The 13,482-nt window shown below is 29.4% G+C and overlaps 2 protein-coding genes across 3 annotated transcripts; one reads left to right on the top strand and one right to left on the bottom strand.

Annotated features, from left to right (window-relative positions):
- Positions 1-1,965: 1,965 nt before the first annotated feature.
- On the top strand, positions 1,966-5,431 carry LOC127242647 (60S ribosomal protein L38). The gene is made up of 3 exons (XM_051262270.1): positions 1,966-2,052; positions 2,571-2,754; positions 5,249-5,431. Exons 1-3 carry the CDS (start codon positions 2,050-2,052, stop codon positions 5,269-5,271), a joined length of 210 nt encoding a protein of 69 aa, XP_051118227.1. The 5' UTR covers positions 1,966-2,049; the 3' UTR covers positions 5,272-5,431.
- A 191-nt stretch (positions 5,432-5,622) lies between these two features.
- On the bottom strand, positions 5,623-12,908 carry LOC127242646 (probable plastidic glucose transporter 1). Of its 2 annotated transcripts, none has more exons than XM_051262268.1 (12): positions 12,457-12,908; positions 12,258-12,360; positions 11,406-11,606; positions 11,152-11,251; positions 10,772-10,884; positions 9,041-9,134; positions 8,799-8,955; positions 8,216-8,362; positions 8,063-8,136; positions 7,747-7,835; positions 6,904-7,018; positions 5,623-6,098 (listed from the first exon to the last, which is right to left on the bottom strand). In XM_051262268.1, the coding sequence occupies exons 1-12, from the start codon at positions 12,668-12,670 to the stop codon at positions 5,901-5,903; spliced, it is 1,605 nt and encodes a 534-aa protein (XP_051118225.1). In that variant the 5' UTR covers positions 12,671-12,908; the 3' UTR covers positions 5,623-5,900. The 2 variants fall into 2 exon arrangements, with proteins under 2 accessions (XP_051118225.1, XP_051118226.1); XM_051262269.1 differs by having other exon boundaries at positions 5,624-6,098; positions 12,461-12,595.
- Between the last annotated feature and the right edge of the window lie 574 nt (positions 12,909-13,482).

Raw genomic sequence — 13,482 nt, 5'->3', positions numbered from 1 at the left:
AAAAAAAAAAAAAATCAAATACTCATTAAAAAAAAATTAAGAATCAAAAAATCAATTTAAAATAATTAGTATAGTTTTTTTTTTTATTTTTTATGCAATTTTGTTATACCAAACACCAAACATAATCTATTTAAAAATATTGGGTGAACCAAACCACTTAAATTTTTATTTTAAAACTACCGGCAATATCATTCAAATAAAATATATTCCCTCCTTCTCATAACTAGATATCCATTTGCTTTTTGCATATAGTTTTAAAAATATTAGTATTATATTGAGATATAGTAGGAATAAAGTAAAAATGACTAAAATAATATGTGTGATATAAAAATAATGACATTTGTATAATATATTGTAAGTTGTAAGGATATTTGTAATGTTGGTGGATAATACAGTTACTGAAAAAAATGTTATGGAATGGATTAAAATAAAAAATAGATATTTTGTTATGGAACATAGGGAGTATCATAATTCACAAAAGAGTCATTTGATTGTTATTTATATCTAAAATTTTAAATCTTCAAACTCAAATCAAACTTTAAATGAGTGTATATTTGACAAATGTTTTTTTTTTTTTTCTTCGTTTACTATTTGAACTTTGTTTTTTTAATAAATATATATTATTTTTTTTATAAAATATTATATTAAAATTATTTAAACATAAAATTCAAACAAAATAATTTCAAATACAAATCCAAAAAAAAAAAAAGACTTTTGTTTTTGTTTTTTTGGTAATATATATATATATATATATAATTATAATAATTGAATCTGTCCAACTCCATCATCGTATGCATCTTTAGTGGGCATAAGTCGATGAGTAACTTTCCGGACGAATTATTATTATATCATGTATGTATATATATATATATATATATCTAATTGCATAAATAATAATACTAATTATTATTATTATATTATTATTATTATTATGAATTGTTGGAGGGAAACACTTACTTTTATTTCTTTTTGGGTGTGTTTGTTTGGGCCTTTGAATTTTAAGTTGAGATTTGAATAGTAAAAATTTTGAATTTGAATAATGGTATGAGTTGATATAAATTGATGTTGATGTGATATTTTGAATGTAAAATTAATTTTTAATATAATATAAAATATAAAAAATAAGTATTTGATTTAATATTTTTTTTTGAAAAAAAAAATATCATAAATAATGTATTTAAAATCCAATATATGTCCGACACACCTTTGACAATTTTTATCAATCAAACAAAAAAGAAACAGTGTAGCCTATTTGAGCATCTTGATCTTCTTTTTTTTTTTTTTTTTTTAATATATATTAGAGGAATTAATGTTAGGGGGTGTTTGTTTGGAGGTTTGGATTTTGAGTTGGGATTTGAATATTAAAAATTTTGAATTTGAACAGTTGTATGATGTTGATGTGATATTTTGAATGTAAAATTGATTTTTAGTATAATATAAAAAATGAAAATTAGGTGTTTGATTTGATGTTTTTGGGGAAAAAAATTGGATGAATAGTGGAAAAAAAATTCAATCCCTCAATATTTTATTCTTTCACTTTAGACATATTGTTAGAATAGTAAATTAAATGATTACATATACAAATAAATTGATAATAAGATCTCCATGAACAATAACAATTCCTTTATATCTTGATTTTAGATTTTTTTTTTTTTTTTTTTTTTTACTATAACTATTGTGATTCTTTTATAAAAATAATTTTTTTCTTTGATAAGACATTATGTTTCTTTCGCAAAATTTCTCCAAATTTTACTATTTGGACTCTGCATTTCTAAAAAAAAATATATATTTTTTCCTCTCACAAAACATCCCGTCGAATATTATTTTTAAATTAAACTCAAACCAAATTAAAAAAAACACATCTATATTTAAAGTCAAACTCAATATTAAGCCCAACAATTTTAAATAAGAATACTATTTGGGCCCATTAAAGGCCCATTAGGGTTTAACGCATTCGCATTACGTATAAATTTCTCAACGTAAGACTTCGGGGAATCTGTAGCCTCCGCTCCAATTTCGATTCAGCTCTGCCAAGCTTCGTCGGAGAGAATGGTAATGTCTTCATCTCCTTATTCTGTTCTCTGATTGTGAATCGTCGCTTTATTTATTTTTACGGTAATCTATTTCAAACATGTGGATTTAGTTTGTAATCGACCATGAGTTTCTGCCATTAAGTTGCTTATCTCGTAATTAGTTTGGGTGGATTTTGGATTTTGCATGTTTTTATGGTTCATCTAGATGGATTTAACTGCAATTCTGTTATTGAGAATTTGATGGATTTCTGTGTCTTTACCTGTGGTTGATTGAACGACAATGAATAAAAGTTAAGAAGAATTCCTCCTGCAGATGGTATTCTTAAACCCCGATTTGCACTAATACTTGGTGACATGATCGAACCAATCCTGGTTTTGGCACACTGATTGGCAGATTTATATGTTGCAGCGTTCTATTAGTTCTTCCAAGTTCCAATTGATATACTTCTTTTCCCATCCCTTTAGATGTTTGTTATGTGATTTATTCGTTAAGTGTTTCTGAAAATTGTGACCATAACTTGGAGTGTAATCTGGCAGCCGAAGCAAATCCATGAGATTAAGGACTTTCTTCTAACGGCTAGAAGGAAAGATGCGCGATCCGTGAAGATCAAGAGGAGTAAGGATGTGGTAAAGTTCAAGGTTAGGTGCTCAAAGTACCTTTACACACTATGCGTCTTCGATCCGGAAAAAGCTAACAAATTGAAGCAATCACTTCCACCAGGTTAGTTTTAACTTTTCTAACCCTCTTGTTTGATAGTTTTGTAATTGCAATGGGAATGGTTAAGGTGCTGATTAGCCTCAATCAGCCTCACGTAGAGTGTTATTATGTGTTGTTTGTTCTTGTTCTCTTTGTGTGTTGTGTTTGATACAGAGTGTGAGCATTCGGATTTTTCGAAACTATTCTATTTTTTCTTTTTAAATAACTAATTCGAACCAATATAACTGATATTGGAATTGAAAAAAAAAAAAGAAAAAAACCAACAAAGCTAAAAAAATCTGAAATAATTCGATCTTCAAATTTTTGTATTATTTTTAAATATTGTATATTTTTTAAAATTTTATAATATTGAATATATATAATGAATAAAACTAAGTATATTAATATATAATTAATAATGTTGAGTTTTATGTTTATTAAAATGTAGTATTAAATATATAATAATAAAGTATATTTAAATATAATATTTTGAATATTTGATTGGTTTGGATTTTTAGTATACTGTTCCGAAAATCCAAATTTTATAAAATTCAATTTAAATCAATTCAAAAATTTCAAAAAATCCGAACCAAATTTTAAATTTTTGGTTGGTTCGGATTTGATTTTTGGATTTCGAATATCTTGTTCACCCTAATTTAGTATATATTTTGTGTTTAGATCAATTTTAGTATGTAGTGTGTGAAACTATATTATTATTTTATAGTGTAACTTTTTAATTCTACAAATAAAATCCAAATATTTTTGAATAATTTTATATCAATTTAATCATAACAACCCACAATTAATTAACTATAAATATCAATAAAATTAAATATGAAAATAAATATTATATAATTTACTATAAATATCAAAAAAATTGAAACTATAGTTGGAGGTTGCCACAATATTCCTCTTAAAAATTTAACTATAGATGGTGTATTTTTTAAAATAATTTTCTATATATTTAATTACAAATAGGTCGTATTGTTTTGCAAATTTTAACTTTTTAAGATTAATTTATTTTATATATTTATATTTTAAAGTTTTAAATGATATTTACAGTAAGTTCTATATTTATTGATACTGTATTTTAATTTTTATTGATAGTTAATGTTAATTAGTCTATGCAATTATTGTAAAACTAATATATATTTGTTCTAAAATTTTATTTGGATGCTATTTGTAAGTAAAAAGTTCTACTCCTATCATCGATCTCATATATATATATATTTTGTTTGTTTAATTTAAATGTATATAATTTTCTTTTTAGTAACTATAATTATACCACAAATTACAATACATTTATTTATTTACAACCATACCATTACTTTTCCGTAAGACCATAAATCTCTTTACAAAACTAAAACTATAAATTATTATTAAAATACTAATATTTCTTAATTTGTCTTCCAAAAGGAAATGTCCATGTAAAAAGTGGAATCTTTTTCGACTGAAAAGGAAAGGGTTGGATTAGTTGAGCATTTAAAAATAGAGGGTAGAATATAGTTGTAGATGGTTTTAGACATTTCCAACCATATTTTTATCTTTGGAAGAGCGTCACAAATTCACAATATTTATGTTTTTTTTTTTTTTAGGACTAGCTATGGTATTTTATTTTCAACCATAAATTTATAAGGTTATATGGGTTAGAATATATAGATAATATGTTTTTAACAATGCAAAAATGCAAAATATGGATGGAGATGAGTTACTATAGCTGATCCTGCAAAAATAACGAATTTAGAAAATTGTATTATAGCTCCAACAAAAATAAATGGTATGGAAATGGTCTTAGAACATCTCCCTTGATTTTGCAGTGTGCTTTGTTCTTTGGGCAAAATGATTCAAGCACATTGGTTTTAACCCTTCTATAGTATTCATGGGTTGTCTTATTGGACCATTTGCTATCTAGTGTGTTTCTTTTTAGGATTGGAGATTCTAGTTTTTTTTATTAATATAATATTTGCTATGATATTTTGTTGAATGAGAAAATATATTTTTTTTGGGGAGAATGTGAAGTTTAAGTAGTAATAATTTGTGTAGAAACTCAACATGACAAACTATTGTTCAGAATGCACTCGAAAAGAACGTATTTTGGTAGTGTGCCACTTGCCTTAATATGATTTTATATTTAATCGATCTTTTATTTTCCCTGTGTTGGGAGCTGTATTTATGTATTTTACTGATTTATTATGTAGGTTTGGTTAGATATTGAGATTAAGAAATGCTGATATTATAATATTAAAGTGAGATAGGTAAAAAATAATATATGGTATTATAGAAATTTATTTAAAGATTAATGAAAAAATAGTGATAAATTGGTTATTATATTATTTGTTAAAATAAGGATAATAAAATTATTGCCGGATAAAGTTATTTACTTTAAACAGTTTGTATATAAGTTTATCGAATGAATGACTACCAAAAAAATAATGATATAATTTTGACGAATTCGGATGAAATAATATTTGAAATAGTATCTCAGCCATGAATGTGCTTAATTAATGGTCTATTTCAGGTTTGAGTGTTCAAGACCTATGAACTGCTTGCTGCACGTGAAGATGGTACAATGTCGAACACATTTTGATTTATTTGGTAAAACATTAATCCTTGTGGGATTTTAGTCGTATTTTGTAGCCAAAAACCAATTCAAGAATTTTGCAATGGGGTCTTAAATGTCATACTTCATCTTTTTTATTCATTTGCTATATATACATATACATATATTTATTATTTGTCAAAACAGGCTATTTTAGTATTGTAAATATGGTGCTCACAACATATGAAATATAAATAATGGCGTAATTATTAAAGAATTAATTTAAAAAGTGGTAGACACATAAAGTATACTTATCAAATATAAACTTAACACATTGTAAGAATTAATTTTTTTTTTTTTTTTTATGACATAAAAATCCGCATTATTCGAAAGTTATTTTGCAAATTAGGTTCGACAAGATAAGTTACACTAGGCAAACCACCAAATTGTTCAAAACCAGAAGAACATTTCTCCTCTACAAGTACTGCCTAAAATGAATTTGGGAAGCAAAATGATCTGCCACAAAAACTGCCAGCACAAAACAACACACAGTGAATGAATTGTATGAAAGGATTATAGTTTTCTGAGTATTGTTTGATGCATATATTTCTGCTGCTAAAGATCACACTAGTCATTCTTTCCTTCTCTGGTAATTGGCATTGAGTGACATCTCAATTTCTTCAAGAGACCTCCCTTTTGTCTCCACTACAAAAAAGTATGCGAACACGGCTGCTAAGAGGGACACGCCGCCAAATCCGGCGTAAACTGGAGCCACGCCGAATTTCTCTACTAGCTCCAGGAAATACAGCCCCACCAAGAAGTTGAACACCTGAAAATCAATTATTTGATGTGTCATCTGAACAAAGAAATCAATCCTTTTCTTTTCTTTTCTCTTTTTTTTTTTTTTATGCAATATTGTCGTTCTCATAAGAATATGCTCATTTCTTCATATAAAAAATTACATTTAATAATCAAAATCTACAAAGACACAAATATAACACACTTATTATGTCTTTCATCTGTTACATTACAAATAAAACAAACCATCCACATAACAAAAAAAAAACACCAAAGGCTGTATAGTAAAATTTGTATTGGAAAGTTACAAACAAACCAAGCTTTAGGTTGTGTTCTTTTTTTAGTTTTACCACAGATTTTTACTATTCATATTCTTTTTTCCCTCCAAAAATATCACATCAAATAATTACCTTTTTTTTTTATATTATACTACGAATTTATTTCACATTTAAAACATCACGTCAATATATATTTATATCACATCAAACAACTATTCGAATTCAACCTTTTACCATTCAAAAACCCAAACCCAAAATCCCAAACCCACAAACAAACACACCAATGTTTTCTGAAAATGTTTAAAAACTAGAGACAAGTTCTAAACCTTCTTATTTTCACATTTTGCGTCCGCAGTAAAATTATTTATTCTTCTAAAACAAATTAAATGTAATATTTATTTCTAACAAATTTTTTTATTTTAACCATCGCATGCATATTTTCTATTTAAAATATAACATTTTAAAATTTATTTTATAATAAAATAAATAAATTCATGACACCCCAAAACACAAAAAGATCACACATAGTTGGGATAAAGTAAAGCTTTTGTGACATACCCAATGAACACAGAAACTGAAGGCCATGATTTTCCCTCGTGTTCTACTGCTGCTAAGCTCGGGTATTACAAGCCCTGTAACTGGTCCAGCTCCAATAGCAAATGAGAATATGTACCTGTAAATAATCAATTCTTGGTTTATCACCCAAAATTTGGGTTTTGTTTGCGCCCAAAAATCACGTTGGACACTATTAATCTACTTCAAATACATATTCTCTCTCACAAAACATAAGTCATACTAACTTTTACTTTTTCCAAAAATCTCCAAAACTTCAAAATTTACAGAAACAATATCTAATCAGAGCTTTGTTATTGATAGAAAAACAACATCGATTGTTCGGAAAACAATAAAAATAAAGCAGCATAAGCTTCAATATCATGTTTGAACTGAATTTGCATATGTTCTACTAAGGAAGCACAATTGACAATATTTATAGAGCATTGTTTCGTGAGACCATTCAAAGTGTTCGATTTCTATGATGGCAGTTGAGAAAATTGATCCTTGTATGATTTTTCACACTTGCTATTCTAACTGTAGAATTAAAAAAGAAGATGCTAATTTAAGCCTCCCATGATTGAATAGACATAATATTGCCTACCAATTTTACAATGTGTATAAGCATGCTTGTGAATGGTAGACATCGAGTATTTTAACGTACATAATCCACATATGAATACTAACATACATACAAGTGTGCGCATCTATAAACACATTTTGAAATGATGCATGAGATAGTATCAGGAAAAAAACATGGAAGTGGGAATGATTTCTGATACGATAAATGTGCAGCCAAATATAATTCTACAATTATCAGAAAAAATGCCACGAGAAGGAAATACGTACATAGTAGTGCCCAATATTGATAAACCGCTGCTGATATCCGAGTCGATATTAAAGCTAATAGCACTAGCTATAACAATCATAGCCACAGCCTGCAGAAACACAGAAAGATCACATGTTAACCACAAGCCTGAAGATGAAACTGTAAGTACATCAAATAGCCATTTTTCAGGTTTCAACTATCGACAGGAAGCTACAAAATTTTAAAATGAGTATACATAGTTCACAGAATGGTCATATTATAAACATTTAAATCCATTTTCAGTACAATACAAACTTCATATCCTTGCCGCATTTCTCGCTCGTACAGTTTACTCACCATTCCCAGGTAACTTCCAATCAAAAGCACCTGTCTCCCTTGTTTGTCCATCAAGTATGACGCACAAAGCGCCCCTGAAAATATCAGCTGCTGTAAGAAAAAACTGAAGACACCAAGTACGAATACACACAATTTTTTAAATAGTTTCAATACCTGCAAGGTTGGTGAATCCAACAAATAAGCTTGCTAAAGCACTACTGCTGATCCCAACATCTTTAAAAGTTAAGGATGAAAAGTAGAGAACGCCATTTATACCAGCAAACTGCTGTAATACGAATAGAGCTCCGCCGATTAATGCAACTGCAACAACCGACACCACAAAAAAGATTCAACCCTTCCAGCATATAAGCCATAGGCTAAAGACACTACAATAAAATAGTGAAACCAACGGAACACTTTAGTCCAGTAGCAAGATCATGAAAAACTGCAATGAATGAGCCAAAAATTTTCATGCCCACATGCAAGCTAGATTTTTGAAGGTGTTGTTATGAAATTATGATATATTTAATGGAAACATGATAACTAAAATATTGTGGAGAGAGAAAAACAAAAAATAAAAATAAAAGTGTAATTGAATACTATATACAGGAACTTAAATTACCTTTAATCGAATACAACAAACTAGTCATATGTAAAAGAAGCATCATAAAATTAATGAACCACAGCATATGCAATCAAATGCAGAAAGTGCAAGCATTTTTCGAATAATAAATGAAAAAATACACCTTGGTACCACCTCTAGAATGAGGTTCCTCCAGGAGTTCCAGCCAACTGCTATCTAAATCAGCACCGTCATTTCTGATAACAGACTGGAATTCTTCAACAGCTGTGTCAACTTCAGATGTCCCCCACAGGTTGCTTATGACTTCTTTAGCATCATCAATTCTTCCTGCCTAGAAAATTACCCAACAGATACAAAAATGTGAACAGTAGAGAGCAAAGCAGTGTTTGTATGCCGCAAAGGGACTTGTATCATACTTTGCAAAGCCAGCGAGGGCTGTCAACTGCAAACTGCATGCCGAGAGCAATAACAAACCCTGGAGTGCTTGCTATATACAGCATTGTCCTCCACCTGACAATCAGGATACAATTTTCAGCTTTGATAATAATATAGTCATGATGCCGCTTTCATATCTTGAATGATTTAGAATTTGGAAGGAGAAACATTATGAGGATGAATGGGATTCTATATATATATATATAGAAAATTATAATTTTGACCAGGAAATAAGTAGAAACAACACTAAAAAGTTAAAAATGAGCAGTACCATGTCAAAAGATGAAGTGACATACTTCATCCATGCAGTAATTTTTATTATGGTAAAGCACATTAAGGAAACACTTGGACACAGTATACAGAAAATCAAATAATCAAATTTTTTTTAAGAATTACAAAATCACAAATATTGGTTAAGAAACATGACTTGATCTGCCTAAATATTACTGTACCGATTCGAGTAATAAATTATTCAATCCTTCAAGCATTTGTCTGCAGATGTAGAATGCTATTGTCTTTTTGTTTTTTATCTCATAAATTTTCAATATTTGAAATTCTGCTGATCTTTGTAACCATCACATCTGAAAACACACAAATATCAAACATAGTCAACTTTCTGAATAATGTGTCTTCTTCGCAACCCACGTCCCATATTTACAATGTCATTTATCAGTTAATTATGGAATTGGATACATGTATAAACCAACTGTTCAATGCATGCAAACCATAAATTACCAGGAATATTAACTTGACAACCATAATAGCAGAAATTGGATAAAAAACAAATGTAAATTAACTGAAAGGTGAAAAATGCAGCATCCTTCTGAGGACTAACATATAAAATGGGCATTTGCTTTTGTTTTCTTGTTTTTTGTTGTTAGGGTGTTTGGAAAACAATAAAACATTAAATTAAAATAATTATTTGATGTGACGACATAAATAGGTTTTTTATGCTAGGTATTGAATGAAAAATAATTTTTGGACTTAATATATTATATATAATATTTTGTAGAAAGAAAAAAGAAATAAATTACTAAGATGAATAGTAAAAACAAGTTATTGGAAACACAACCAAACAACCAACATCTCTAGCACTCCAATAACATCACAATTCATAATGAACTTATTATAAACAAGGAACCAGTTGCAATTAAGAAACAATAGTTTACCAAGGCTGTATTTACTTGTGTTTCCATTTCCATTCTCACACTATTCAATCTACCATTTTTATTTTTTTTTTTGTTTCCAGAAACATCACATCCAATCTCAAAATGATCAAACCCCAAAGCATCAAAACAAAACCTAATCGCAAGTAAATTTAGCATATCCCCTTCACAAGTAAAAGCTTAAACTACTAGGGGTGCAGATTATTTTTAAATTTTACACATCATTTACATACAAAAAGGAATTTTTAAAAAAAAATCTATATGCAAAGGCATGGACATAAATCAAATGTTCATGAATGGGTGATGGTTGAGGATATAGACAAGGGACATCCTGATTTGATAATATGCTGCATGAGCATGTTACTTGAAAGTTTAAAGTTGATACTTGCAAGAGACAGGCAGACTTATTTTTTGTATTTAATTATTTTATCTTTTACGAAAGATTAAGTCCCCCTAAAATGCAAGTAGACAAATGTCATATATAAAAGCATCATATCCTCTGGTTGATAAAAAAACATATACATAAATATAGGCAGGAGAACTTACCAATGGGGATCATTTTCTGAAGATATTGCTAAAGAAAGCGACACGATAATTCCCAAGCATGTGCCAATCTGAGAAAAGGTCCCAAAGAAACCCCTATATTTTGTTGGAGCAACCTATAGAACAATGAAATAGCTGATAATGACACCAGGGGAAAAGCTACGAAACTTGATCTCCACAAGGTAAATTTTCTTGGAGTAAACACAGATTTTGTTTCTTATGGTGAACCAATGGCCTATGTTTTCAGTGAGTATTATTTATTTCATCCAAAATGCTGCCTTATCTTACAGTTGAAAAATATTGCTTTGGCCATGGCCAGATAAGCCTAAACAGATGAAATTGTAGAAGCCATGTTATAACATCGGCTTAGAGATTACTGTTACCTCTGAAACATAAATAGGAACAAGAACCGTGTTCACTCCAATACCAAGGCCCACTAAGAATCTTCCATACAGTATTTCATCCAAGGAATGTGCTTGAGCACTGCCATAAAACTCAACCATCAGATTAGCTAAACAAGAATATATATATTTATATATAAATATACACACACACACATTTATATAATCTATTTCCTCCTTTAACCATCAATTATGCAAATTGACAAACAATCGCAAAAACTATGATGGACAGTGACCTTATAATTGACCCAAGAATAAGTGGAATAGTGTCAATCTGAAATGTACGGCGGCAACCAAGTTTATCAACAAGAAAACCACAGCTCATGCTTCCAATGAATGCTCCACCTATAAATATGCTAACAACGAGCCCCTCAAGAAATGAATTCCCTTCAAAACCAAGCTCTTTGGCGATAGAAACAATAGGTCCATTCATTACCCTGCACCAAAACAGTATGGAAATATTTAAATGCTGGTGGTATAACTGTGAAAGTTATACACATAATATATTGACAAACAAATATACACTCAGCAAGTCAAGATCACAATCTTTTCATGATTAGGACTCCTCTATACCCCAACTAGAACATACAAATGTTTCAACCTTCTTATAATTCTTCGACTTCCAAGGTTCTCATTGAGGATTCACATATATCTTATGCAATGAATATGTTGAAAAAGTATGCAGTTTCATAGAGAAAGACACAAAAACATTATATTAACAAAATATTCTATAAAATCTGAATAATATCTTCGTTGTTTTACAGATATATGCATAATTATAACTAAAGTCATCTCAAATAAAGTGCCTAATCGACCTTTCTTCTGAACACTCACACCCACAAAGACTAATGTAATCTTACATTTGCAAAGCAGCAATAATGTCACAGTAGAACATCTCACTTCAATGGTTAAAAAACACAATTTTTTTTATTCGATTCCAATTAGATGCAAACCAGACTAAAACAGAAATTCAACATACATTGTGAGCCGAATCTGAGGCCCTTTCTTGTAGCATCATTCATGAATTCTATGTTGCTTCATTAACAAAAAAACAAAGAAAAAATGACTTAAGAAAACACACAGCTCACCCAATATGATAACCAAAAAGAAAATTGGACATGGATGCTATCAATACATGTGGAACTACGGGTAACCACCCAAAATCACCCCCTTCACGCTGATTCTCGTCATCTGCAGGATTTCAAAAGAGCAGGAAAAACATGAACAATCCCTGAAACTTCATACTACTCATCAAAAAACAGCCAAATCCGAAACACAGCGGTTTACCTACACAATCAATGCTCCGAGGCTCGAACTCAGGAGTCTGCTGCTGCTGCTGCTTCGAAGCAGCGATTTTGAAATTGTTGCGGGGAACTGCGCAAGTGACAGACGAAGGAAACGAGCACTTGGTTTTGCCCAAGTAAACGGTGGAGGATTGGAGTTGGAGGGAAACAAGTGGCTGCCATTTTGGCGTGAGCAGTAGCGAAGTGGCTTCCAGCATTTGGTATCCGATTGAAAAAAGTTCTTTCCACGGCGGCAGAAGGCGGATTTGAGTGATCGAGTCGCCGGAGGGGTTGCTCTCGTCTCGTCGTTATCCTTTCCGAGCTATGGCAGGAACAGGACAGCAAAGTACACCAAATACAGCACAAAGTACACAAAGTACAGCACAAAGTACTCTTTCCAATTTCTGCCATATCTATCCCAGGACCATTTCTCAACCTGATAAGTTATTTACTTTTAAAAGCAGGCAAATTCAGCATATTATATTGCATGTATCTATCGATTTTTTATACTCCCTCCATCCAAAAATAAAAAATAAAAAAATTGAATGACATTTGTATAATATATGGTAAGTTATAAAGATATTTGTAATATTAAATAGGTAGTACAGTTAGACATACTAAAATGAAAAAATGAATATTTTTTTTTATGAAACAGAGGGAGTATAAAAAATAAATTGAAATTTTAAATATAACATGATTTATACCTTAACATTATAAATTAATTACTATACAGTCCACCAAAGTTATATATATATATGGAATGTCATCAGAGCCGTTAAATAAATCGAATAGCTTGTGAGCCGAGCTTAAGCTCGAAAATTATATATTTTATAAACGAGGGTTCGGCTCACAAATAATTCAATTAAATTCGTTAATAATAATATATTTATAGTATTTATATATTAATATAATATATATAATTTTTATATCAAAATTTACATTTATTACTAAAATTTGAATATCTTATTATAAAGAATTATGAATAAAATTAAAATATATTTAATTTATATATTAAAAAATATATAAAATA

Source organism: Andrographis paniculata, unplaced genomic scaffold (genome assembly GCF_009805555.1).
Source record: "Andrographis paniculata isolate CXL003 unplaced genomic scaffold, ASM980555v1 Contig87END, whole genome shotgun sequence".
NCBI classification, from domain to species: Eukaryota; Viridiplantae; Streptophyta; class Magnoliopsida; order Lamiales; family Acanthaceae; genus Andrographis; species Andrographis paniculata.
The sequence above is the reverse complement of the archived record's forward strand: the minus strand, read 5'-3'. Positions and strand labels throughout refer to the sequence as shown.

Coding starts and splice junctions, on each gene's coding strand:
- LOC127242647 (XM_051262270.1), top strand. Junction 2,755..5,248: donor GAAGCAATCACTTCCACCAG/GTTAGTTTTAAC, acceptor GGTCTATTTCAG/GTTTGAGTGTTCAAGACCTA.
- LOC127242646 (XM_051262268.1), bottom strand. CDS start 12,670: ATGCTGGAAGCCACTTCGCTACTGCTCACGCCAAAATGGCAGCCACTT. Junction 8,363..8,798: donor GGAGGAACCTCATTCTAGAG/GTGGTACCAAGG, acceptor CGGTTGTTGCAG/TTGCATTAATCGGCGGAGCT. Junction 7,019..7,746: donor TCAATATTGGGCACTACTAT/GTACGTATTTCC, acceptor GATTATTTACAG/GTACATATTCTCATTTGCTA.